The following is a 25,922-nucleotide window of genomic DNA, read 5'->3' as shown; positions in this document are numbered from 1 at the left end:
AAGTGGACGGAGCTGTAAATGCTAGTTCCAAGCGCTATTGGCAATAGCGTACGGAGTACTCTTGGCCTGCGAACATCCTTGCACGAAGATGTGGACCACTGAAGGCATCCGATGTTCAGCTGTAGACTTGGGGGAGAGATGCCTCTTATGTGTAGTTCAGCGTCACATCTGTGTCTTCTTTCTAAAAACACTATGGTACCAAGTTTTACATGAACGAGGACGCCCAGATCTGTTGTTTTTTGAATCGGAAATATTGTCTTCCGCAACGCCTGCCAATTGTTCAAGCTGCAATATCGCCAATATGAAGAAGCCAGTGGGCGAGGAACTGGGCGACGAGGAGAACCGCCGTACTACGAGGAGCATGACGAGTAGGAACGCTATAAAGAAGAATAAATTTGATGATAAAGAGAGTGCGGGCGACGAGAAGAAGACAAAGTACGGCGGGAGGAGGAAAATTTTCGACGAGAAGAAGCCGACCGGTGCAGAACAGACAACGAAGAGGAGGCCAAATAAGAAAAGGATCCCGAAACCCATAGCCAAAAACATAACCCCGGATAAACCGCTGAACAACACACACATACATGTGCTGGATGACAATGGCCAGCATATTGGAAACACCATACAGCTGGACAACATTTACGTGGATACAGCTAACAATGGCCAAGTTATTGGCAACATCAACCTAGATCTGTCAGTGCACAACAATCAACCTGAGAGTGACCCCTCGTAACAGACAGAGCTAACTAGAGAACTTGGGTTAACAGTATGGCCAATCCTTCCCCTTGGAAAGTGGTTAATTACCAGATTCCCGTGCCGATCGGCGACTGTTCCGCACACTTCCTTGTTGATAAGGCAACGGGGACTGTGCAAAGGGCGTTTCTTATGGATGGCGGCACCAACGCGGGCATTTATGCCGCCTGGGCCCAAATCCTCAAGGGCCTTCGTTTCATCGACCTCCAGCTGGGCAGTGCTTGGAAGTTTGACTCCTGGGTAGTTACTCATTGGGACGAGGACCACTTCCGCGGCGTCAAGGATCTGCTTGTCAATAATGAGATCGAGTTCACGCGTTGTAACCGTAATGGAGCCAAAGTCACCAAGGGCGACCCTGGAAGCTTTGTGTCTCTTTATTTCGACTCCAAGCCTGTGCTATTATGCGGAGCATGGGACGCACCAGTTATGTTCAAGGGAGGGGGTGACTTTTTGCGCCCCTTCGTCAAGGAGGATAAATTTAAGAGCTGGAGTCGCTTCAAGACAGCCAAGACGAGGAGTAAGAACGGTAAAAATCTACTTAGGTGCATATGGGGTGAGAACCTCATAGGTCTTGACCTTTTTACGCGCAGTTTCCATTTCGACCGCGAAACGGGAGAAGTGGACTATAAAGCGTCTGAAGAAACTTATTATACCACCAAGGACGAGAATGACTCAACTTCCAAAAACAAACCGCGTTTCTGTGTGGTGGGCGCAAATGGATACGGGATTGGACAACCAGACGCTTGCGAATCAAAACCATCACGCAACGAGACGTCTATCCTTGCTCTCCTGTACTGGCCGGGTCAGGGATGCTGTTCGTACTACACGGGCGGAGATGGCCACCCGAACGTATTCAAAGGGCCTGTAAAGGAGTGGTTCATGAAGCACTGGCCTGGGGGTGACGTGGAAATGGTCAAGTTGGATCACCATGGATCAACAAAGGAGAATCTTGGAAAAATTCTCCATGCAGAAGACGAGGACGAAATCATTGAAGAAGAGAAAACTCCGTCTAAGGCCGTGAGCAGCGACATTGCAGAAGAGAAAGCTCCAGTTGAGGAAGCACCGCCGGAGTCGGACACCGAGTCGGAGTCGGAGTTGGTGGAAGAAAACTTGGATACACCGGACGATCTGGAGATAGAGGTGACTAATGATCCAGAGGATGCCAAAGAGATTGGCATAGTCATCGAGTATATGAAGCCTAGTAAGGTTCTCGTTACCCCAGGAACCCGCCACGGCCACCCCAGTAAGCCCCTCTCTCCGCCGAATGATGAAAATGCTCATGATGAAGCTAACGAAGAACTCTTTCTTTGACAGCTTGGGACGTTCTGGTAATTTTGAGAAGCTATTTTGAACAACTACCTCAAGCCATCAGTAGCCAAGACTCCGACAATAAGCAAGTACGAGGGCTTTTCTCGACTCGCTCAGTGTACTGGTTCAGTAAAGACAAAGTCTCTTATAAGGACATTAACTTCAACCACGTCCGTGGCACCGTTTTGCAAAAGTGTCTGAAAATTGCTGAAAAAGAGGACGCTAAGATGCTGGAAGAAAAGGTTAAGCAAGATCCGAATGATGCTAACAAGGGAGGTCAAGACATTGAAGAAGAAGACGATGATAATGATCCACCATTCGATGTTGGAACAGCGCAGATAGCTGACACTCTTGAAAGAGCCAAAGCGCAGGAAAAATGGGCGGAATCGAGAAAAGCATACGTCGACCACATACTCAGCCAAACAGACAGCGCCAAATACTATAAGAAAAATGGCGACCGTAATGGGGACGCTATAAACTTGGCTGTGGCGAGGGCAATTGAAGATTTTGATAGGAAGAGGAAAAAGGTGTGTTTGCCACCAGAAGCATTAACGAGCAAATCCAAGAGTGTTATATATCGCTAACATATGCACATATAACAGGGCGTAAAACGCGAGTCTATTGTTTTTCAGCCCGCCCTGGTTCCAGGAAGTCTAAGGGACATCCTGGAGAATCTAATTGGGGCATTCGATGAGCTGATCGAGGCTACTGATGATGCTCAGCTAGAGGGGGTGGAGAATTTCGAAGAGATCTGTTGGCAGCCGCTTGTGGCGTCTGAAAAGGAAGATCCGCACTTTCTCATCCGATTTGAGTTTGGCGAAGAGAGAAAAGATACTGCTTTAAAGGTGTTTGATGCTAGCGGCCAGTATGAATACGAGGAGGGCAGCACACAAAGCGAGAAGAAGGAAACTAAACAAAACTACAATAAGAGACCTAAACGAAGCAATAATAAGGGAAGCATACACGAGGAAAGCAAAGAGCAGGAAAGTATACACGAAGAAAACATTCAAGAGGAAATCATAAAACGCTACAGCGAAACTGCGACGGGGTTGATCACCAAGGACGAAAAGGACGAAAACAACCCCTGGACCAAGCACGCATATGGCGATTGTGATATCGCATCCATGTTGTCCGCCATTTCGCTCAATACCGTGGCCGATTCCAAAATGGCCACTCGCATTAGGAAGTCAACCAAGAAAGAATTTACAAAAGGAGATTCGAAAAATATGATTTACAAATATTACGCCAAGCGACCGAATGCTAAGGCCGGAAACGTGGAAATGATCGAGTGGAATGAACAAAACAAACAAGATAATACCAGCAGGTAAGCGGATATCTCAATTTGGCGTCGCAGATGAAGTCATGGCAGTGAGCAAAAGTCTAACAATTATGGACCCAGGAGCAGAGAGGAGGAAGATAAGAAAGAGAAAGAGTCTGGGGTTTTGAAGAAAATAATTACCAAGACAAAAGTCAAAGAGAAGCAGAAGGACTCTGGTGGCAAAGGTAACAAAGGCAAACGTCCCTGGAAATAGTGATGGGATAAAGAGCATCAAAAGCAACGATGAAATCGAGCAGATAACATGAACCTTGGTGCGACCAAATACTATAAAAATTGGAAGAAATCGTAGAAGGTAAAGGAGGATAACAAAGCAAAAATGTCACATCAAGAAAAGGAAAGAATGACAAGAAAGGACAGCATTGAATCAGAAAACAGGTGATTGATGAGGTACATGTAGTTGCTTAGCCTTGAGCTGGAAAGTCTGTTTCTTCCTTTTACTATTGATGATTCAATGAAGTAAGCATGTGGAAAGAAGTTAATGTGAGAATATTCTTGTGAGTTACTGAAAACTAGTAACTAAGATGTTTTATTATTCGCAGATGGGACTGATTCATGCGTGTATAGCAGGTAAATGTATCATCCTACAGGCAGCCAAGGGTCTTCAAGCAGTGTTGTTACATGCATGTATACAGCCGCCCAAAAACCCCACCACACCACAGCCTATGCACTTAAACTTGGGCAAACACACACCCGCACAACACACGCACATATAAAAAAGAGAAAAAGAAGAAGCAAATCAAGACAAAAAAAACATACAACAGCCGGTGTTCGCTGATGGTCACCCACTCAACTACTAATCTGCCGGTTAGAGGCTTATCTATGGGGGAGCAGACGGGACCCCGAGTTCTCCTCTACCTATGGTCGTATGTGCTTGTTATACTTTCTCGCAAGGTTATATCTGATGTCGAGGCGCTCTGTTTCTGTCCTAACAGTCTGAAAACTCGCAAAGAAACTCAGTCTCTGGCTAAAGTTATAGAACATATAGAGAGAGGTTTGGAACACCAATGGCTAGTGGTATTGGTAGTGGAGATTGGATACTTGAGAATGCGTCTTGCAGTGGCCCGTCGCTGATGCTAGGTTCGAAAGACATTACCCTCTAAGCCCATCGAAGTCGGTTTCAACTTCATTGGAGCAAATTTCATCTTCATCTCGAGTGTCATCCTTTCAATACAGCATTACCGGCGCTTCACAGCATATACTCAGGAGTATTCCCTGGACGGAACAGTAGATGAGATGCACGTCAAACAACGACGCTTCAGCCAAGCGGAAAGCCGTGCGTCTTACGTTGGCTACGGAATAATAGTACCGGAATAGGCTCCGGAATGGGCCCCTCAAATGAACTTTGCGACAAAAGCCGTGCGGGGATGATGAAACCGTTGTTCCGAGGAGTCCATGTGAATAAAAGGAATGCAGTCAATGACTCCGGAATTGATCATGGCACTGGATCCGCCGTCTCCATGTTGTTCGGTAGCACACACGGCGCTAATCTCTCCACAACTAGAGAATGACTTGGATAGCTCGGCCCCGTTCAATGGCCGAGGCGGCAGTTAGCGAGAGGAAGAGTCTCCCAAGTTTGCTCCAAAACGTCAATCAGAAATAAAGCTGCGGAAGGCTTCACCAGCTTCCGTCAGGCCCCACCGTTACCGCTGTCTTCCGTCGTCACAGCCAGGAAGCCGCCGGCTTCAATGCACCCACAAAGGCAAAATCAGGAACATTGACGTTCACGGCATCACGCTCAAAATAACGCATTTTACACTGTTGTACATGTACCTGTAGTTATAGTTACACAATTTGGCATGAAAACTTCAATTGCTTGACGGCACAGTCCTTCCTGCTGCTCTCCATCAGCCCAATTTGATTGGCAGAAAGCCATACAGCAATGTCGTGGCTACCACTTCAGCCTACAAGCCTGTTCTCTTTGGCCAACATACCATTTGGCATTTTCTCAACTCCAAACAACAGTACTTGTCGCCCAGGTATTGCTATCGGTGACTATGTCCTGGATCCTCAATCGTTTGCTAATGGCGGTGGCTTCTGTGCATCTGTTGATATTCAGCAACATGTCGCCGTGTTCTCCGCCAAGACATTGAATCCTTTTGCCATTCTGGGCCGCAAGTTCCAACGAACCGTTCGAGAATATCTGCAGTCCATTCTTAGTATCGACACCAAGAACCCCGAAATCCTAAGAGATAACTTTGTGCTTAGGAAGGATGCAATTATTTCCTTGTTCGATGTGCAAATGCACAGACCTCTGGATATCGGGGACTACACAGATTTCTATGCTGGAATACACCATGCCTCCAATGTAGGAAAGATTCTCCGCGGGCCGGCCAACGCGCTACAGCCCAATTATACCCATATGCCGATTGCTTATCACGGTCGAGCAAGCAGTGTAGTAATATCTGGAACAGCGATCCGTCGCCCATGGGGTCAGATTGTGCCCAATCTCAAGGCAGAGACAAAAGTCCCTATCCTGGGACCAAGCGAGAAGCTGGACTTTGAACTTGAACTAGGCTTGTTTATCTGCCAGGAAAACACGATGGGCGAGCCAATTTCTATATCTGAAGCTGAAAAATATGTGTTTGGCTATGTTCTTATAAATGACTGGAGCGCGAGAGATCTCCAGTCTTGGGAATACGTCCCTCTCGGACCATTCGGTGCCAAGAACTTTGGAACGAGTATCAGCGCATGGGTAGTTCTGGCCGATGCAATCGAGACTACTAAGGGCTCTGGTATTCAAAATAGCAGTCAACTTCTGCCTTATCTTTCTGAGAATAGTCTAAACAGCATCCCACAGATTGAACTTGAAGTTGAAATTACCAGTAAGTGTATTTGATTGGGGTGTCGATGAAAATTCCAGGTTCACGATCCTCTTTTAGCTGCGAAAGGACACTCAACGACGATAACGCGAACCAACTCAAAGAACCTTTTGTGGTCTTGGCCCCAAATTATTGCACACCACACCATCACCGGCTGTAACTTGCGACCGGGAGACCTGCTTGGTTCTGGTACAATCTCCGGTGCGGAGCCAGGTCCAGAAGGCAGTATGATGGAGCAAACGCAAAATGGCAAAGTCCCTATTCAGCTTGATGGGGGGGAAGAGCGCACTGTTCTCTTGGACGGTGATACGATAACCTTACGTGGGTGGGCAGGATGAAAAGGTGCTTTGGTTGGATTTGGCGAGGTCTCCGGGACAATCCTGGCGGCACTGCCTCTGTTTAAAAAATGACGCCCTCGGCAATTACAGATTCTGAGTGTGCAGGTAAACCTTTTTGTTGTTTAAATTGTAGATCAGATAGTTCAGTTGAAATTTCAAGCCCAATAGTTCAGAGATGACTGTTTCGACGTCTTTTAGTGTCTATTACGAGTCTCGAAACTTGCCCGACACTTCCAGGATTACTTGACCAACATGTGGAGATATCCTACTGGTCTTTAATCACACGAAGCAAGTCGCAACTGTAGTGTGCTCAAGATAAACAAAAAGAAACTACTTAATAGTTTATTTAACGATTAGCAGTATTATCGGTGGTTCAGTCATCTTAGCCTTGGATGAAGTCGGCCTCAAACCGCGCGCGTGATAAAGAGGCCATTCGTGTTAATGTGAAGGCGAATACTGCCCTTCACGGAACTTCAACAGGATGCAGGATTTACTTGCCGATTAGCTGAGTTTGGCATCAAAATTTTCTCTACCTCAGTAAACTAATCTTTCTTCGGTCTTTCGATCTACCGCAAGATCAAATGATGACTTTAGAGCGCCCCATGCATTGTCTGAATAATCTGGTTGAACCTTTTTGCACTCATGAAGACCCCAGTCTGTTACACCCATCATGAAGCAGCTCTCAAACATGAATGCCATACTGCCGTCTCCAACCTTGACAGGTTTCAAGTCCTCATTAGATGCTTTTTCATGGACCTCTGCGTCCGGTCCATGGCCGCTCATAATGTTATGCAGGCTCGCGCCTGCGGGACTAAAACCTCGCTCCTTACCATCGTAGATTCCGTCAATAAGTCCCATGAACTCCGACATGGTGTTCCGGTGAAACTCAGGAGGTCGAAATGTATCTTCAGCCACTAACCATCGAGGCGGGAAGATTACAAAGTCGGCAATTGCCGTTCCCTGGTGATCAGATGGAGCTGTGAGTACTGTGAAGATACTTGGGTCGGGATGGTCATATGAAACCGTGCCAATGGTGTTGTAACGGCCAAGATCATATTTATAGGGATAGTAGGTACCATGCCATGCGACTACGTCAAATGGCGTATGGTTGTGTTTTGCCGTAAAGAATTCGCCATTGAATTTGGTAATGTGGTGCCATTCGGTTTCTGCGTCGGCAGTATAATCGGCAACCGGAATTTGGAAGTCTCGAGAATTAGCAAGGCCTTGAGAACCAATTGGCCCTAGCTCAGGAAGTTGGAAATGTCCTTGGTAAAGCTCGAGGATATACCCCCGAACCGAGCCATCGGGGAGCGACACCCTATAGCGAGTCCCCCTTGGTATTACACAAATCTCCCTTGGACGCACAAGAAGACGCCCGAGCTCTGTCTGGATGTCAAGAACTCCTTGTTGAGGAACTATAAGAAAATCTCCATCTGCGGATGAGAAGGCTTCGTTTGTTTCCATTGACTTTCCCGCTGCATATATCAAGATACCCAGACCCTGTTTCATGCAAGGGTTGCCGGCAGAGCAAATCAAGTGCAGGGAATCAGTCCAATCAGCATTGACGTTGGTGTTGAATGGGTCCCAGCGAAGCTGGTTGGGAATATGATGCAACGGCTGACTGAATGAGGTGTTACTAAGTCGTTTTATCGGCTCGAACGGCTTGTGGGCGGCGCTGGGGAGAATGCGATACAGCCAGGACTGTAGATTCTCTCCGCGCGGCGCTGTGAATGCGGTGCCGGAAAACTTTTCTGCATAAAGGCCGTACGCAGGCTTTTGCGGTGACGTTGCGCCTACAGGAAGAGCACCCTTTACAGCTTCAGATCTATGTTTGTCAGTTACACTATCTTAAACCATATTTCGGTTGGGCACGCACTCACTCATGATACGAGCCAAATCCGTGCAAGTAGTCATACTTCTCGGCAACTTGGAATTTTGTGACGGGCATTTTTCTGCCTTCTATTGATGTTTTCTTAAAAAATAGATAATCGCACCCGGGCGTAGTCGGTAACTCGAATGTATATTCACAGCTGGCTTGACTGGGCTGACGAACTTGGCGGGTGAACCAGAACCAAAGGCGGGCTCGTCTCCTTTAACAATAAGTGCCATTTCGGACTCCAAAGTCTGCCGGGTCTTAGAACGCTTGATGAATGAACTCTTGGAAAGCACACCCAGAAAGCACTCTGGATAGCAATGTTGGAGGGGACTCACGGAATGCACTCACGGAATACGCACACGGAATGGTCTCACGGAATTGGGTCACGGAACCGGTCATGCAGACCTCAGCCACTTACGGAAACTCCATACTCAAGTGCATGTTGTTGGAGTAACGCAGCTGCTGAGGCGCGAAGCTCCAGCTGTGAAAGCTATGAGCTGGGCCTGTTAAATGTTCAATACCTCCAAGGCAGGTAATTCAATGGGTGTCATCTCTTAACTAAAAGACGTCTTAAGCATTAGCCGGAACTCGAGATTCTACAGGATCCCTGCTCAAGCAAGCACCAATCAATAGTTCCCACCGTTATTGGTGAAGTGATCAAACTCAATGGATCAAAGTACTACAGCTCAGGTAAGTTTGTTAGTGACACAGAGACTCATAACTGCTAATATTAGCAGCGACCTGAAAGGACTTTGCACGTTGTTATTGATGAGGTTGATGAGCTAGATTTTGCCCAAAACTACAATCTTCGGCCAGAACCTTTTGGCAAGAACCGCGAACCAACAGTTATTTACAACACCTCATTCCTAGCTGCAGTTGACAAACACATAGTTAGCTTGCAACGAGCATCGCGCATATATGTCATTTGCTCAGGCTCATTGTCCAGGCATACCAAGTATCTCGAACAACTTACAAACACCCTAGGCGAGAGATGCATTGGAGTCCGCACCGGAATGAAATCTCATACCAAGTGGTCAGAAATTGTCGAGATAGCAAGAGAGGTAAAGACACTTCAGGCGGATATGATCATAACGCTTGGTGGTGGTAGCTTGACCGACGGCGCAAAAATTGTCGCTTTTGTAGGTGACAGCGATAAAAACCGAGCCTTCATAGCGCTGACCAGAGTCGCAGGCAGTTGCTAATGAAGCAATGGATATTGATTCTCTGCGGACTCTTACCCGAGACTATCAGGAAACGACAACGGTAAAATGTGAATCGCCAGCGATTCCGATTGTGGCTATTCCCACCACTCTGTCTGGCGCCGAATATAGTCCGTCCGCTGGAGGAACAGATGACGTCTCTTGCCATAAGGCAAGCTTCCTATGCAGGGCTCCTTCGCTCGTATTTCTCGACCCAAAGCTATCCGTCAAGGTTCCACTGTCCTCCTGGCTAAGCAGTGGCATTCGTGCTGTCGACCACTGCGTGGAAACTATGTGCAACCCAAGTTCACCACCCAAGAATTTAAAGGATGCAGCAAAAGGTCTCACTTTGCTCGTGCGCGGCCTTTACCGATCAAAATCCGATGAAAATGACTTGGAGGCACGGCTCTTGTGTCAAATTGGGGGAGTATACGCAATGAGAGCAATCAAGGGTGTAACTCTTGGGGCCAGCCACGGGATTGGACACCAACTCGGGCCATTTGGTGTCGGCCACGGAAACACAAGCTGCGTCTTGCTCCCTGCTGTTTGCCTCTACAATCTCCCCGTTAATCGAGATGAGCAGGAGGTTGTGAAGGAAACGCTCTTTAGTAATCTCCAGATAAGAGCTATCCTTCATTCTCGTGGACTGAGCACCGCCGATACCTTAGGAGGGATTCTGGACGCATTATTGAGAGATTTAGAGATGCCAAGGAGTTTGCATGACGTCGGCTTTCAAGAAGAAAATCTGCACAAATTGGTTGCAAACTGTTTGAAAGATAAGTGGTGTCGAGGCAATCCTCGGCCGCTCACCACTGCTGAGCAAGTCCTTGACCTCCTCCAAGCAGTGTTGTAACAATGGGTATCACTGAACAGCAGTCACGGTTCCAACTATAGAGAATCGAGATCATGATATGCCTCGAGCCACCGTTAATGCAAAACGTATCTGTACCTTGACGAAGAATTTCAAATCCCTCGAAAGTAATCCACATATTCCAAAATCCTCCCTCATTTCTAAGATCCATACATCTCCTTCGCTTCTGGGTCTTTTATTTCCAGTTTTCAGCTTTATTTCAGAGCATCTTCCCTCGTTTCTTATGTTTCTAGGCCCCTCATTCCTCGTGTTTCTGGGTCACTCGTTTCCGAGCTGTCTTCGTTACTAAGCATCTTCCCTCGTTTCTTATGTTTCTGGGCCCCTGTTGACACCATGCGTTTTTGGCTGTTTCTCTAAGCCACTTTTCTCTCTCTTTTCTTTGGCACATGTCATCTTCTTTTAGCAACGGCTATGATTAGATAGTATGTTGGCCCACTCTCAACGCTGACTTTCTGTTCCAGTTTATACCAGGATGATACACGTAGCTGCGTCTTTCCCCCTTCTAGATTCCGACGAAGGCAGCCAATTGTAATGAGTAAATCGACGTTGTTGCATTACATCCCTTCAAGTAGGCAACAAGTTACTGAAATCTAGATCTTGACATTCGGACAACCCACATCTCCACTGAACGACAAACCAGCAGCCCGAAGCATGAACCTGTCCGTTTGACCGCTCCTGACAATGGAATCAAGCTGTTTCAAATCCCCAGTCTAATGTCTAATGGACTTAATACAGTAAAAAGCAAAAAAAGAAAACATACAACAGCCGGTGTTCGCTGATGGTCACCCACTCAACTACTAATCTGCCGGTTAGAGGCTTGTCTCTGGGGGAGCAGACGGGACCCCGAATTTTCCTCTACCTATGGTCGTATGTGCTTGAATTTTCATGAATTTACTTTATCATTCTATGGAAAACGTGATATCAGACGATATATTAACCCCACCATTGAGTGTAAACTGTTATCAAGTCATAGATTCCAATACTTCAAGCAGTGGAGTCCATTAAAAAAACATTTCCAACGTAGAAAATAGACACCAGAATTGGATATGTATTTTCCAAGAACTGAAGGATCAATATATGATAAAACGTGAGATAGAGTGTTATAGCTAGGGCGAACAAGGTAGTAACTGATATGTGCATATTGCTTTTGGAACCCTTTCTCTCTTGTAGCCTTAAAATATATTTCTCAAGCCCCGCTGGATTCTACTAAGTAGTAAAATAGGATTAGAATAGTATATTGCATTCAAACAGCCTATGTCATCCTCAATGTATAAATAATGGATTCTTATCCTCAGGCGGATCTCTTGAAAGATCATCTGGCGAGTTACTCGCCAAATCTCCGAGGCAGTCCCAGCACGGACTCTTAGAGGTATCCAATATAATCGTGCGAGAACCCAAGTTTGCGTTTAGTGCAGCAGCAGACAGACGGGCGAGCCAGTTGTTTGAGGCCCGAAAGATACACGAATTGCTAGGCTTATCCAAAAACTCATCCCAGGAATCAATAGACGTCAGTCTGAACCTTGGCGTATTTTCTCCTTGCTGGTGTCGACACTCTTTCTTCGAGGAATTTGGCATACGCTCCCACATTAACTCGTCAATGGCACCCAAGATATCGAGGTCTGCAATCCATTCTTGCTTATCGAAGACAGAGATAAGCGTCTCAATAAAGTTGCCTTCAACACTCTGATAGCCATGAGAAAAATTCACTGGCAGTTTGTATTTCGTAAAAGATAAATGAAGAGAAGTATGGTTGAATGAATCATCTAGTTGGCCATCAAATAGGGCATGTGTCGCGTGTTTCCATACGTATTCGTCGACTTTCTTCCTCTTTGGAGGAGCAGGCGGTATCATCAAACTCACACCTGGTTTACCGATGTTACCGATTATGTGTTTTACTTCGTTCTCCTTTGGACACTCGAATGGATCACATATCAGTGGCATAGCCACATAGATAGAATTGCCAGCTGACATGGCCATAACTTTCTTCAGGCTTTCAGGGTGTAGATTGACGTCTCGGTTTTCAAACATTGCAATGCATGCAAACGTCTGAGCCCGACTCAGTTCATAAGTTAGAAGCCCATTCTTACACAACTCCAATTCTGGCTCTGGTTCTTGTTCTACTGAGTTGACCTTGCATGCTTCTGCTTCGTATTTCATGCGCTTCCGAGGATGCTCATTGGAAAGTTCACTAATAAATTCTTTAGGTTGTTCTCGCGAAATCCCAAAGAAACCACTTGTTCCGAGTGATGGCTCGGAATCACTCTTGAAAAGTTGTCTAGGGTCCAAGGTGGCCCCCCGGAAAAATGATCCTTTGTCTGGTAGCTCCTTACCGGGCGTATCTGTTTCTGAGTCGTATCTCTTCGGGGGCGTTGAGAATTCTTTCATCCATATTGCGTCCACGAGAGATTTGGAAAAGACACTAGCTGAAATAGTCGCGCCGGGCATCAGTTTGTATACATCGGCAGCAGCAGCGAGACATCGTAAAGACTCCAAACACTGCGTGGACTTGGATTGCAGCGGGCCGCCATTGTCTAGAAGCTGTAGGAGTTCGACGTTGTTGACCCAACCTCGGCTCAATATCAGAAGCAAGACGTCAATGTCAAGATTTGACGAACCAGCAATTTCAGCATCGTAGCGTTTGAAAAGGGCTACCTCATTGGGGTCTCCAAGAATACATTCGTATGGTGGGTTCGAGATTGTATCGATTGCCCCGAACGATGACGACTCTTCTTCGGACCAACTGAATGAACTCTCACTGCGATCCATTACTTGAACCGTAGATAAGTCCCTAACTTTCTCGCCTTTGTGTTTGCTTCTTGAACCTATCTTCCATCGAATATGTGTACCAACGTTCAGCCTGCGTGTCACCCTCCCTTTTCGGGGATTTTGGCTGCGAATCATGGCAGTCGTAAACTCCCAGGTATCATACACGTCCCTAAAAATTCTCGAATGGTCCGCAGCCTCGAAGTGCTCGTCGGTTTTGATCCCGCTCCTTGGTTTCGGATATCGAATTAGTAGCGCATTTGGCTGTGTGATAATGTCCGGAGCTAAGAGCCTTAGACATTCTATTTTATCTTCGGGATCCGTTACTAGGCGCAGCAACGCATCTGCGTCAAATAAATTTGACAGTGGACTTGGCTCTTCAGTCGGCCCTGCAAGGAAATTTTTGTATCGTCGATGTCCACGCATCATTAAACCCAATTGATGCTCATTGTTGGGGCTAGAGTCTTTGTAGTCCTTTGCGGCTTCGGCCAGGTACTTCAGCCAAGAACCCGGTTTCTGAAGAGAACGACGAGAAGTAGCAGCATCAACAAGTTCGGCGACTTTGAGGAAGAGATCGCAAGCCTTGTCAATGCCGGCTTCTTGTACTCTTAAGCCACAAAATACAGAGCCTAGGACAACCAGGAAGAATTCTAAAACAGTAAGGCGGGATGTCGTCTCACCTATACTTCTTGATGTTACGATTGGATCTCCGTAGTATTTCAGATAGGCGAGGGGTAAAGACCAATAGACTTCCCCATTCTGGTCAGGTGAGCAGCTTAACTGCCCAAGGGTAATCATCGCCCCGGGCGGGATGAGCTCATCCCTTTGCGGTACGGGATGAGGGTTGCCGGCCCCAAGAACGGAGATGTCAGGGTATAGATGCCAAGATGTGAGTACTAGAACTTCAGCGCCAGTTTGAACCGACTGTGGTAGTCCAGATACAAGATTCTCCATAAATCTAAGGCCTGTTGTCCATGCTTCCAGTACACTAGAGTATGTACTTGGTTTTTGGTTCACTGGAATTGTAAGATTTGATGCGAGCAATTCCAGCTGCTTTTGTTGTCGCAGTTTTGCCGTATCAGCCACCTGAAGCCATGATCTAGCACTAGCATCCCAGCTGCTAATTTGTTGGTATGAAATCTCAATGCGCGCCGCCAGGCTCGCAGACACCCACAGCGGATCCGTTTGATCCACAAGTGAAAGCTCAGCCTTCCTTCCAGCAATTATTTCCTCCCATATGGCAACTGCTTCACGAGCTGGCCATATCCTTGCCAACATGCAGGCAAGTAGATGGACTGCAATCGCCCCAGGACCAGATGTTGCAGCAGCCCATATGCTTGTTCCATCGGGTCCCACCCAATCCTGGAATGGGCCATTGTTTAAGCCCTTTTTGCTCGATGCTTCTATTATTTGTGATGAGCGAGTTCCATATGCTGTCACTAATTGCGGCGTCGAGGGAAGAACAGGGGAAAACAGAGCCCCAAGTTTGCGGGCGAATATGTGCTCATCACCATCCTCAGCAGCATTTCGTCGGCGCTCTGACAGATGCTGTCCAACTCCACGATATTCTTTTGGTGCTTCAAATTTACAAATTGAAAAGTCGAAATTGATATTAGCGAGCGCGAAAGTTGTCTCTTGGGTGGCAGAAGCGATGGCTGCACTAATTTTGCTGATTGGTTGCATCTTCGGCAAATAACGAGAGCAGAACAATTCGGACACGAATTTTTGAGCCGTCAATGTACTCGCGAATTTGCCAGTTTAGTATCTAGGTAGGTATGGATTTCTGCTGGGTTGCTATGTCGACATCGTTAACATATATATCTTATACTGGCTAGGCATCAATTAGGCAGCAAGGCTTACTTACGATCCTCCAAAGTTGACGTGGATGATGCGTATAGGCTCCGGCAGCAAAAGCCAATCGAATTTCAGATGCCCACAGTGCACAACAGGGGAATTAATCTATGTCCTTGCAACGTAGCATTGACCACTCGCTGCGCGCAGTCTGAAGTACTCCTTTGACTACATATATTTAAAGCCCAATCTAAGTCAAACCAAGTGTTTCACTTAGATTGCATACCAAGGTAAGCAAAGATAGTGGATGGATAAGTTGAGCTCAGAGAAATAGAAGTAGATTTAACGGTAGTCACAGTCTCGCTGGTGAAAGATATTACTGTTGGTACGTAGACCTAATCTTACTTGCTACCAGTCTATTGAGATACAGCTTACATTTTCTCTGTAAGTTTTACAATGATATCAATATAATTCTCCTCCACCCCAACCACGCGTACGTGTATCTTCAAAACCCACTCCTAGTTCTAGTAGTTAACCTCGAATCCGGACAGCTACGCGTCCCGCTTCGTGATGTATTCTTTGCCCCAATGTATCAACACACCATCTCATCAATGTTTTGGAGGATGTAGGCCCAATAGTAACTGCTATATTTACAATTGTATAAAACGGTCGCAGTAAGCTTTGTTTTTGTCGGATCAGGTAACTTAATGTCAATAGACCACTTAGGGGGGTTCATTGCCCTCCAAAACTGGGATAATGTCCCTCCAAATCTGGCATCTTATGCGGCAAAAGAAAGGGGGTAAAAAAAGGAAGACGTACAACTCAAGAGAAGAGCTTGACGGGACCCCAAATTCTCCTCTACCTATGGTCCTATCTACTAGAGAACATTTTCACGACCCTCTTATAGTTTTCATGAGCGATGAATGAGCATACGTGTAGATGGTGGAACTAATCCACCCCTTCGAGATGGATCTCAGACCAGTTAGCCAGAGGATACCCTACGCAGTGCGCTGTATGGCTTGCAGATGCTGCTTCTCAAAGACCAAGTTATCTGCTTTTTCTTCTCGAGAGCCTCCAGAGCACTGATTTCTGTGCTTGATCGCTTATCTTGCGACAGGCTCACTCGCCTAAATATGCACATCTGCTGCCGGTTGATCAATTCGGGGACACCTCGTCGCTCGCCAGAGCTGACGATGTAATTTGAAACGACGGAATAGTCGGGAGAAACCTACCCTTCCTTATAAACTGGTGGGACTGGATCTCTAGAGAAGGCTACAAGCCTACCTTATACTTATCTTTACTTGCCCTCTTTGTAATAGGTACAATTTCCGGACCCAAACAAAGGGTGCGTACCTCAGATAAAGCACATATAGAATTATCATTGAAGACGCTGCTCTTCAGCCTCACGTTGGTACGTACTCCAAGCTTCCTGAGATTGAATCCATTTTCACAAGCACGATAGCACAAGTTCAAATGAGAATAAAAGGATGATTGGGTACATGAGGTCAGTTTATTACGCTCATGAACATAGTTTAGTTAGCCAACTATTAACAAGTTATCAAGACTGAATACAAGCTATATATTCTATTCTACTTATGCACTTGTGACCACCACCACTCAAAGCCGTTTCCTATCTTCTCTGCCAACATAAACCTATTGATCTAGGCTTATTACCTTTGGAACCTTCATCACATGTTAGTAGGTATAGAAATCAGGGCATTACACAGTGCCTAAAGTAATAGCAAGGTCTAGGGACCCTAGGATTAGAGAGGAATATGACAGAAAAATGTAGTAGCTAAGAACTATTCGATCCAACGCGTATAAATCAAGATATAGGAACCAAAGAAGTTGCTACTTGCCACTGTTATAGATACGTATAGCTTGACTAGGTATGTAAGAACATACATGTATATATAGGTATGTACCTTATATGTATATACGCGTATAGTTCAATTTCAGTGCTTCCTTTGGAAAATCTTTCCTAAGTCAGACTACAGTGAAATTCATTTTTTTTATTAAGAATGTACATGTCTCTCCAGCTGTGTTACTGTCGACTTTTTGCAATTAAATCATTTCCTGTCTCTCTCAGTGTATTACTGTATCAATAGTAGTTGTGTGAAAACAAAGAGAGAAGTGCAAACAAGATTCTTGTTAGATATGTTTATGATAAAATGTTCGAGCTTCTGCTTCAGTCATAGGTCCATATACTATATCATTTTCCTCCGAATGCTGCTGGCGCTTGACGGTCGATATTCTTTTGTATTCCAATATTCGCGGACGTCGTTTCGTATTGACTATTGCAAAGGTGATAGGGCGTCCAGGTAATATGGATGGTGGCACCACCTGACCCGTGGTAACAATGATTCGACTTTGCGGGTGCATCTTAACCAGCAGGGAAAGTGCGTTGGCAACGTTGACCGGTGGGGCAGCTGGATCAGGAACACACTTGTCGAGGCGGTCGATAACAATAACCACCGATCCAAGTAGAGCCATAATCGAATGTAGTAGTTTCAAGATAGCATCAAAAGTCTCCGCTTTGCGAAATTTCCTAGTATTAAAAATATGTGGTGCAGAAATGGTTAAGCTTGGTCTAGAATTTAGAAGCTGCGAAATAAGCTGCTTCAAAACCTGTTTTGGTGTCCATGTCACGCCTTTGGGGCGGTCGCACATGGCAAATGTTATCAGCTGGCCCTGTGTGCGACATATATTGATAAGATCGATAGAGAACTCGGTTATCCAGAATTGCCGTTCATTATCATCAGTCGACACCCAAAGGATAGAATTCTGAGAGCTGTCGCAAAGCTTACGCCATTCGGCGAGGCGCGGGAGAGTCCCGTTGTAACCCCAGTGGTCACGCATATCAGTAAAGAAACGTAATGATTGCCATTTACGAAATTCTTCTTCAACGTCGTCAACATTATAATTCCAGCAGTCGAGGATATTTGAGATATAATGACGAGATTGAGCTTAGTCCAGATGAATGTTACAGTGATTAGCCAAGTTTACATAGGTTCTCTGCGATGAACTAAGGAGTATTGACTCACCGATGCTTATTTTTTGCATTTCCTGGCTCATCGAGCGAAGTTCTATACAAAGATTGTGAGTTAAACTCTGTAGCATCTGGAGAGGGGAGTGCCTACCATAATGTAGAACGTCAACAGTTTTTTTGATATCTTTCTGCTCTGTCATATGCCCCACTTCACACAACGTCTTCATCCTGGTTGATACTTGCTTAATATTCTCAATATACATGGGAAATTTATATTTTGTACGTGGCAGCATGGCATCAGATAGCTGTACTATATCGATATTAGAACACCAGAATTTGTATAGGCTGCGTTCGTCATTTCCGTGTGTGGCTTACTGAAGAAGTTGTTACAATAGTACATTGAAAGCCTCCAAAGTAAATCCAAAGTGTGTATGTAGAACTCAGTGATCGCTTGTTTCATGCTTCTCGTTGGGAACATATCCTTGTAAACTTCCAGGATTGGAATATCCTCAGATAAAGATGTAATGAGGTTATGTACTGAATCAATTTTTTCTTTCCTGTCCGAGATGCCCTTTCACATGTTAGTAATCTATATCAGTCATCGAATTACTGTTGCAATCATATACTTTGAAAATAATCCAGAGGCAGGCGTAGGGAATGGAATATTCAGGGCTTTGTGGAATAAATATGTCAACAATTGGCTTAATCTGCGTTGTAACGTCGATCAGCGCATAAGCTGAACGGGTAATTTTCAATAGCAGCTCAGGCTTAGATGCTTGCATGTCCAAGATCCGCTCACTCTCTTTTATGATGCGACTCTTCACCCATGCTGCTTCATACAGTCTTGCCTTCTTCAGCTGTATCGGTGCACTCTCAACTATCTTTGTCGCTACCAATCCTGGCTGCCTGTCGCCGTCCCACCAAGGCTGTGCATTTAACTGCTCATTAATTTTCTTGCACTTTTTCAGAGCAGCATTAATAAAGCTAGACGCAGAGATCAGTTGAGAGGCGGCATGTTAACTGAGTACACTACTCACTCATCGTCCCCTGATTCAGACTCGTACCATTTACTCCAAGAAGTGGCCATCTAATACTTCTATGTAGCGTGTGAGTAAGTAGACTGCTTGTAAAACTCTAACTTGAAGGCTAGAAAATGGGAAGGAAACAGTTCAAAGAGGAAAACAACAGTGAAAGAGGGTGCGAGAGGAGGACAGGTATGCGAATAACCTGAAGCTTATGAACGTGGGGCAGCCTCGCTTCCTCGTATACATGCAGAGTACATGTACGCAGAATGGACAGGATTGGTGCATATATCAGACACGACCCCTCTCGAATGATCCATGGATGCCCAACCATAAATTTATGACCCCCTCTTCACGCCCAAGCTACAAAAGGCTGGCACATCGCCTGCTATGCCCAGGCCTAAAGCTACGGAATACGTCCCAGCCACCACTTTTGTACATGTCAGAGAAGCGGAAACATGATCAAAGCCAGGGCATCACCAGAATAGCCTATAATCATTTAATCAGCCCCGTCTCATGAAGATCAACTATTGACAACTGCCTTCTCCAGCATTTGGACATAACTCCATGGACATGAACCAGATCAATGGGATAGGTCCTATGACCTATGAGGAATTTGAGATGAATGGACTCACAAACGAAGAGGTGACCTATGATGAAGAGGCGGCCTATGATGAAGAGGTAACCTATGATGAAGAGGTGATTCATGACGAAGAGGTGACTCATGACAAAGAGGTGACCTATAAAAGGATAGCTTCTATTTTTCAGGAAGGAAATCTTGTCCTACGAGAGGATCAACTGGGCAAGCTGTGGCTTCTCAAATTGGTCCAGGTTACCGAGAGCCGCGATTGGATTCGTAACGATGAATACGCACACAAAACAAATTTCGAAACCTGGTGCCTTAATTGGGATGCAGTTGAAGGTCATCTCTCTAAGACATTCATGACGTTTACCTGTGCCAAATTCCCTGGTCAGCGGTCCATTAAGTCGCTCCCAGTTTACCCGATTGGCTTCCAAGACCAAATAGAAGGACAAAATAGCAAGAAGTATCTTGCAGAGAGGGGCAAGAAGTGGTGGGAGTTCATCAAGAAATCGCCAACCTGCCTACAACACTCTGGACTTGCATTCGGTCAAGACCGTGGAAGCTTTGACGGTGAAAAAGTTCGGGTATGTTGTTGTGATCTATTCATTCAGTATAATGGGTTCTGTACAGGGCGTTGAAAGCTAACTAGAACTAGGTGGAAGGCAGGGTGGTAATTGACAATAAATCGAAAGCTTCAGAAGGAATCGAAGTTATTCTAAGACCTAACAACTTTCGCGGGCACAATAGCACCGAGCCCGCAGTATCATATAAACCAGACGAGCTGCATCAATATCCAGAATTAAATGATGAGGAGCTAAGCCTTTGCCCAGCCGTTATAGGTTGCTATGACTTGAAAACCAAGAACAAATATCTTGCCAGTATCAGTAATCTACAGGCAGTCGATTGGAACAAGGATGTGATGAAACATCTCGTCATGGACAAAAGAAAAAAACTCATGCTAGAGGGTCTTGTTCGTCATCACTCCGACCGGGACCTTCGCCATGATACAGGAGATCTTATTGCAGGCAAAGGGCAAGGCCTTGTTATTCTCCTTCATGGGCCACCAGGTGTCCGTTCTTCTGTCTCAAAATGCAGGCTGGGCAACGCTAATATTTTATGCTAGGTTGGCAAGACATTGACCGCCGAGTCAATTGCCGAGGCTGTACAAAAGCCTCTCGTTGCAATGAGCATTGGAGAAATGGTATGGGACGAGACGCAGCTCCAAGAACGACTAAAATCCGAGTTCCAACGAGCCATAGACTGGAATGCGGTTCTCCTCTTGGATGAAGCCGATGTGGTGCTCGAAGCTCGATCATTTGAAGATGTGCGAAGAAACGGCATTGTTTCTAGTTGAGTCATAGCCCGCGTTTATACCCATATAACAAGGCCGCCATACTAACTTCAATGCTTTATTGTCTACATACAGTCTTTCTCAGAGAGCTGGAGTATTACCAAGGAATCTTGTTTCTGACTACGAACAGAGTTAACACTATGGACACCGCGTTTCATTCTCGCATTCAAATTGGCATCAGCTTCAACAGCATGTCGTCCGAAACTCGGGCACAAGTCTGGACTCAACTACTTGCACTGAACGGTAGAGACAAACTTATTGGGCCGGAAGGACTCCAGAGGGTCCAGGACGAGTTAAGTAAACGCAAATTGAATGGCCGACAAATTAGAAATGTTTTGAATGTTGCAGAGGGCCTTGCATTCCAAGAACCAGGTGCAAAAAAGGACAAACTAACTTATGCACACATTGAGGAAGCCGTGGGAGCAGCGTTGGAATTCCAGAAGCTGTTGGAAGCATCGAAGTCAATGATGAAACTGGAGCAAACAGTGTGGGCGTCGGTCACGAGTGGCGACGACGATGCTGGATTTTAGATCTAGTGCTTAGAGCAACAAAGGTGACATCTTTTTTCGTCCAGTTTTACTTGTGAGAGTGTGACCGATTAATCGATGTTGTTGAGCCAGCCATACAGTGACAACGCGCCACCAACCAACATGGAACCTACATGCAAGTGCATGTATGCACAGTAGTGAAAAATCGATGGGCGTTTTAATCGTTAGGTACCTAGGTACTGTAAAATCTTTTAAGGTTTGGACGGGAGATCAATATGACGAGATGCCCGACGAAGACTTCAGCGAAGGCGAACGAATGCTACCCAATCTCTTCAATATACCTAACTCTAACCACATGACTCATAAATCAAATCCATGCCTATGTAAGACAGAGATCGATAATACGCTTTTGCCTTATAAATGGCAAGACTCACTTTACTATGCAATCGCAACCTCGCCTCGAATGTTCTGTCTCCTTGATGACTTTGGGAGAACTGCTCTCCCCAGTACATGTATTATGGGTTGCTCAGAGACCGGAACTACTCTCGGGAAATATATGGATTGTAAATGTTGATTACGTAGATTTGTTCGTCGTAATATCTGAATAACCAGCGTAGAGCCACGGTCCCCTCTCTCAGAAGAACCTGACGCTCAGGTTAATCCGAAGACTGTTTCTCTTTCGGGATCTCAACTGGCGCAGGCCTTTCGGAGGATGCCTCAATATTTGACATTGCCGAGTTGAGCCTGCCGCCCCCAGGCTGGATGCAGAGCTGGCGTTCAAGTACAGACTTAAGATTATGTGCTTAACTCGGAATAATGGCTTCAAGGTCCATTGTCTTGGGCCACGAAGAAGTTAGATCCGCAAGGCTGCAATCTACCGCGAAGAACTTCGAGCTGCGAAAGGTGAGATGTTGTTCAAGGCTTCTGAAAGCTTGGAATATCCGGGCGCCAGAGGTTCCAGTTACCACATCAGTGTCCCTCTGCCGGGATACAAGGTACATGTAGTTTGCTTAGCCAGATACACCCTGGCCATCTTTTGGATACACCATCCATTTTTTGAGGAAGATTATCGCCATCATTTATGGTCTAGTAGAGCGATGCAACAGCCTATCTAACATATTGGTTGGGCTATTGAACAATCAATTATAGGCTTGAAGCCAATTGCGTTGTGCTTGAACCCTGTTGTCCGGACCTTTGTAGTTTGGCTTTGAACCTTTCACGTTATCAGTCATACCTTATTATTGCCTGGAAATACATACCCTGCGGCTGTATACACGAGCAGAGACTTATAATCGTCTTTGACTAATACTGATAGCTCTAAGAATTGATGGCGACGGCTACGTCTTCAACGAGAACCTCGTGAGCAAAGGGATCGATGGTGGCCGTAATGCGGCGCAGCTACTCCACGAATCCATCAAGAACAGTCTCCAGATCAAGGGCCTTGACCACTGTCAAATCATGGTGCGCGTATGGGCGAATCTTGCCGGTTTATCAAAGACGCTCCACAAAGCAGGTCTCGTTGGACCTGAGAAGCGCTCCATGACTCCCTTTGTCGCCAGCTTCAATAGGTCATACGGCCTTTTTGACTACGTGGATGCCGGCGAGTGGAAAGAGAATGCCGACTTCAAGTTGCGCGCCATGCTCAACCTGTACGCAGAGAACTCGCAGTGCAAACACATCTACTTCGCCGCCTGCCATGACGGTGGATACGTTTCCGACCTGACGACATATATCGGCAACAAAGAGAGACTCACCCTCATTGACTCGCCTAGTGTGAAATTCCACCCCGAGTATCGCAAACTCGGCATGGCTATAGAGAAGCTTCCCGGTGTGTTCCTATCAATGTCGCTAGACGCAATATTTGTTCCCAACTCTTCTCGTTCCGGCCCCGCTTCGACCGTTGCTGAAAAGTCGGCGGCGGCGGTGGTTCCATGGGCATCATCAAGTCAATCAAACAATTCCGTGGAAAGCGAACGCAAACCCTGTTTCTTTTATCAGATTGGGAAATGCAAATACGGTAGAAGTTGCACCAACTTGCATATTAGCAGCCACATCGACTACATGGACATGTAGAACGGCAGCCATGCAAGAAGCATCATCCGTCATTCCGTCAAATGGACCAAGCTTCTTTCCCCCTCGAAAAGTTTGCTTCATTCAATTTTTCTATAGCATTTGTCTGTTCCGAGTTATCCGATCTTTCTTTCTTTTTTTTCTACATCCATGACGCAGTCAAGAGCAGCGGCATGCCTGTGGCGTGGCCAAAGAACTCAAAAAATATCATCGCTTGCTTGTATTCACGCAGTGTTGATATTTAAAACAAATCTTAAGAGTATTAACAACGAAATGTGTTAAACTCTTAAAAAAGTTTGGTATCGTGGAGGCTGGTATATGTAGGCAGATTCAACATCTGCCTTATGGACTTTTTGGGAACATGAAGCGAGTGTTACAGGAACAGTGTAATAACTCTGCGCAACATAGGTATTTACCAGATTGACTCAATTAACCTAAAATGATAATAAGTTGAAATATTTGAAAGTTGGTTCTAGTGAGCGGCTCCTCTTTATTTATCTAAAATAATTGGGAAAATTGACCCTCATGTCCCCGTCGTGGCGCACTTCGTTATGAGCATGCACAAGGACCTTGACTAGATTCTACACGAGCTAAACCTCTTACACAGTATATCAGTTAAGCAATCGGCTAAATATTCCGTTTGGGGGTGAAAGGATGCGTTAGGGAAGCACAATCACCAATGTCTTTATCATACGCTTTTGTATTCCTCTTCCTGTTGATCAATCTGTCGACTCCTCTTCATCGGCTACCCGCCTTGCCTTGCTCGTGTCTTGGTCGCTCTCCTCATGCTCGTGCAGCTTCACATTGATAAACATAGCCCACAGCCCCAGATCATAGGCTACGCGGAGCGCACCGGCAGCCACGAATGCTACCCAGAATTTGTCCGAATCTGCAAGAGCACCCGTTATACTCGGCCCCAGAAGAGCGGCCAATGTTCTTAATGTGCTCGTGATTCCCATGACGGCTGTTCGCTCACCGGGCTTCACCGTTGCGGCGATGAGGGCTACCCGCGGAGCTTGATCCATATTATTTAGACCACCCCGAATGAATAAAAGTATCACTGTGAGCACAATTCCTTGTGGCACTGGAAAGAGGAGCACAGCCATCGAAGATGGCAAGTGGGTGAAAACCATTGTGTTGACGAGTCCCAAGTGGCGCGATAGAGGACCGGCAAAGACCGTAGATATGCTACCAAGGATGTAGTTTGTAGACATCAAGTCGCCAAGTTGCGACTTAGGCAGATGAAACTTGCGATCGAGATAGTAATTGGTCAGCGTGTACGAAACCATGCCATCCGCCAAGCAGTCGACGGTTAGAAGGAACCAAAGCTTGTACATGACGGACCGCGTTTTCGACGATATCTCTGCAAACCGGCTTTTCTTCTGCTCCACCGGCGACTCCGTGGTGGGTGGCACAATCCCGTCTTCTGCTTCTTCATCCGAGTTGCTGAGAAGTCCCTGTGTAACTTGCGCCCCCTCGTCTATTGACAGCACCGGCTCGGTGATTTCGCAGTTGTCGGTCATGAGACAGGAAAATACCATGTTGACAACCCCCATAACGATATAGGCCCCAAAGACGGCATGATATATTCGTATCTCACTCCAACCGTCACGCCTTTTTAACTCTTCAATGACTCGACCGGCCACTTCGATACCAACAGCGGATCCAAGATTCGATGTCACAACATACCACGATAGCACATCCGAGCGCGTCTGTGGATTCGTCAGATGAGATAGCACGGACTCTTCGATGGCTCGGAATGGCCCAAAGTCGCCTCCACTGGCAGATATTACACCAATGACAGCGGCCAGCAGCAAGATCCAGAAATTCTCAAAATAGAGAAACACCAGCCCGGAAATTGACATTAGCAGGCCGGAACCAAAGAAAACGCGACGTCTACCCAGGCTGTCCGCCATAAAGGTGAGCAGAAAGGAGAGCACGGTGTCTCCAGCCAGCGTCATTGACATGAAAAGTCCGAGCTGGGGATCACTAAAGCCCAAGGTAGTGAAAAAGAGCGCCATGATGAGCGACGTTCCTCCAAAGGCAAACATGCGACATGTTCGTGCCAGGATGATCAACCATGCATCACGGCCGGTGATATTGACGGAGCGAAGCCCAGACTCATGGTAAAGCCAATGAGCGGTTTCGCGTAAGCGGTGGCTGTCGACTTGAAGACGATTCATAATGGCACACGACAACTCAACCCAGAGGAGATTGAGGGTGCAAGAACATGAAAATGCATGTACGAGTATGCAATCTCCGCGGGGTTTAGATAACCTTAGTCAACTCCTCCGATGACGGCTCTGTATTATTTGAAATGAAGTAAACAATGAGAATGACAGAGAGAGAAAATAACCTAAAATGT

General features: G+C 46.0%; 9 protein-coding genes across 9 annotated transcripts; 5 read left to right on the top strand and 4 right to left on the bottom strand.

Annotated features, from left to right (window-relative positions):
• Nucleotides 1–301: 301 nt before the first annotated feature.
• T069G_11010 (uncharacterized protein) lies at nt 302–3,590 on the top strand (the record flags this gene model as incomplete). Its single annotated transcript, XM_056178220.1, has 5 exons — nt 302–690; nt 765–1,993; nt 2,065–2,585; nt 2,661–3,382; nt 3,458–3,590. The coding sequence occupies 5 exons, from the start codon at nt 302–304 to the stop codon at nt 3,588–3,590; spliced, it is 2,994 nt and encodes a 997-aa protein (XP_056024510.1).
• A 1,686-nt stretch (nt 3,591–5,276) lies between these two features.
• T069G_11009 (fumarylacetoacetate (FAA) hydrolase family domain-containing protein) lies at nt 5,277–6,554 on the top strand (the record flags this gene model as incomplete). The annotated part of the gene is made up of 2 exons (XM_056178219.1): nt 5,277–6,219; nt 6,277–6,554. The coding sequence occupies 2 exons, from the start codon at nt 5,277–5,279 to the stop codon at nt 6,552–6,554; spliced, it is 1,221 nt and encodes a 406-aa protein (XP_056024509.1).
• Nucleotides 6,555–7,088: 534 nt separating this feature from the next.
• On the bottom strand, nt 7,089–8,829 carry T069G_11008 (homogentisate 1,2-dioxygenase domain-containing protein; the record flags this gene model as incomplete). Its single annotated transcript, XM_056178218.1, has 3 exons — nt 7,089–8,379; nt 8,435–8,480; nt 8,766–8,829. 3 exons carry the CDS (start codon nt 8,827–8,829, stop codon nt 7,089–7,091), a joined length of 1,401 nt encoding a protein of 466 aa, XP_056024508.1.
• Nucleotides 8,830–9,096: 267 nt separating this feature from the next.
• T069G_11007 (iron-containing alcohol dehydrogenase domain-containing protein) lies at nt 9,097–10,482 on the top strand (the record flags this gene model as incomplete). Its single annotated transcript, XM_056178217.1, has 3 exons — nt 9,097–9,120; nt 9,165–9,569; nt 9,622–10,482. 3 exons carry the CDS (start codon nt 9,097–9,099, stop codon nt 10,480–10,482), a joined length of 1,290 nt encoding a protein of 429 aa, XP_056024507.1.
• Nucleotides 10,483–11,763: 1,281 nt separating this feature from the next.
• T069G_11006 (uncharacterized protein) lies at nt 11,764–14,946 on the bottom strand (the record flags this gene model as incomplete). The annotated part of the gene is made up of 1 exon (XM_056178216.1): nt 11,764–14,946. One exon carries the CDS (start codon nt 14,944–14,946, stop codon nt 11,764–11,766), a length of 3,183 nt encoding a protein of 1,060 aa, XP_056024506.1.
• A 2,259-nt stretch (nt 14,947–17,205) lies between these two features.
• On the bottom strand, nt 17,206–18,825 carry T069G_11005 (uncharacterized protein; the record flags this gene model as incomplete). The annotated part of the gene is made up of 4 exons (XM_056178215.1): nt 17,206–18,020; nt 18,099–18,140; nt 18,419–18,614; nt 18,670–18,825. 4 exons carry the CDS (start codon nt 18,823–18,825, stop codon nt 17,206–17,208), a joined length of 1,209 nt encoding a protein of 402 aa, XP_056024505.1.
• An 813-nt stretch (nt 18,826–19,638) lies between these two features.
• Nucleotides 19,639–21,529, top strand: T069G_11004 (ATPase family associated with various cellular activities (AAA) domain-containing protein; the record flags this gene model as incomplete). Its single annotated transcript, XM_056178214.1, has 4 exons — nt 19,639–20,232; nt 20,304–20,717; nt 20,772–20,997; nt 21,075–21,529. 4 exons carry the CDS (start codon nt 19,639–19,641, stop codon nt 21,527–21,529), a joined length of 1,689 nt encoding a protein of 562 aa, XP_056024504.1.
• Nucleotides 21,530–22,303: 774 nt separating this feature from the next.
• On the top strand, nt 22,304–23,560 carry T069G_11003 (uncharacterized protein; the record flags this gene model as incomplete). The annotated part of the gene is made up of 2 exons (XM_056178213.1): nt 22,304–22,482; nt 22,810–23,560. 2 exons carry the CDS (start codon nt 22,304–22,306, stop codon nt 23,558–23,560), a joined length of 930 nt encoding a protein of 309 aa, XP_056024503.1.
• A 716-nt stretch (nt 23,561–24,276) lies between these two features.
• Nucleotides 24,277–25,740, bottom strand: T069G_11002 (major facilitator superfamily domain-containing protein; the record flags this gene model as incomplete). Its single annotated transcript, XM_056178212.1, has 1 exon — nt 24,277–25,740. One exon carries the CDS (start codon nt 25,738–25,740, stop codon nt 24,277–24,279), a length of 1,464 nt encoding a protein of 487 aa, XP_056024502.1.
• Between the last annotated feature and the right edge of the window lie 182 nt (nt 25,741–25,922).

This window comes from Trichoderma breve, assembly GCF_028502605.1.
Source record: "Trichoderma breve strain T069 chromosome 7 map unlocalized scaffold00007, whole genome shotgun sequence".
NCBI classification, from domain to species: domain Eukaryota; kingdom Fungi; phylum Ascomycota; class Sordariomycetes; order Hypocreales; family Hypocreaceae; genus Trichoderma; species Trichoderma breve.
This window is presented reverse-complemented; position numbering and strand designations above follow the sequence as displayed.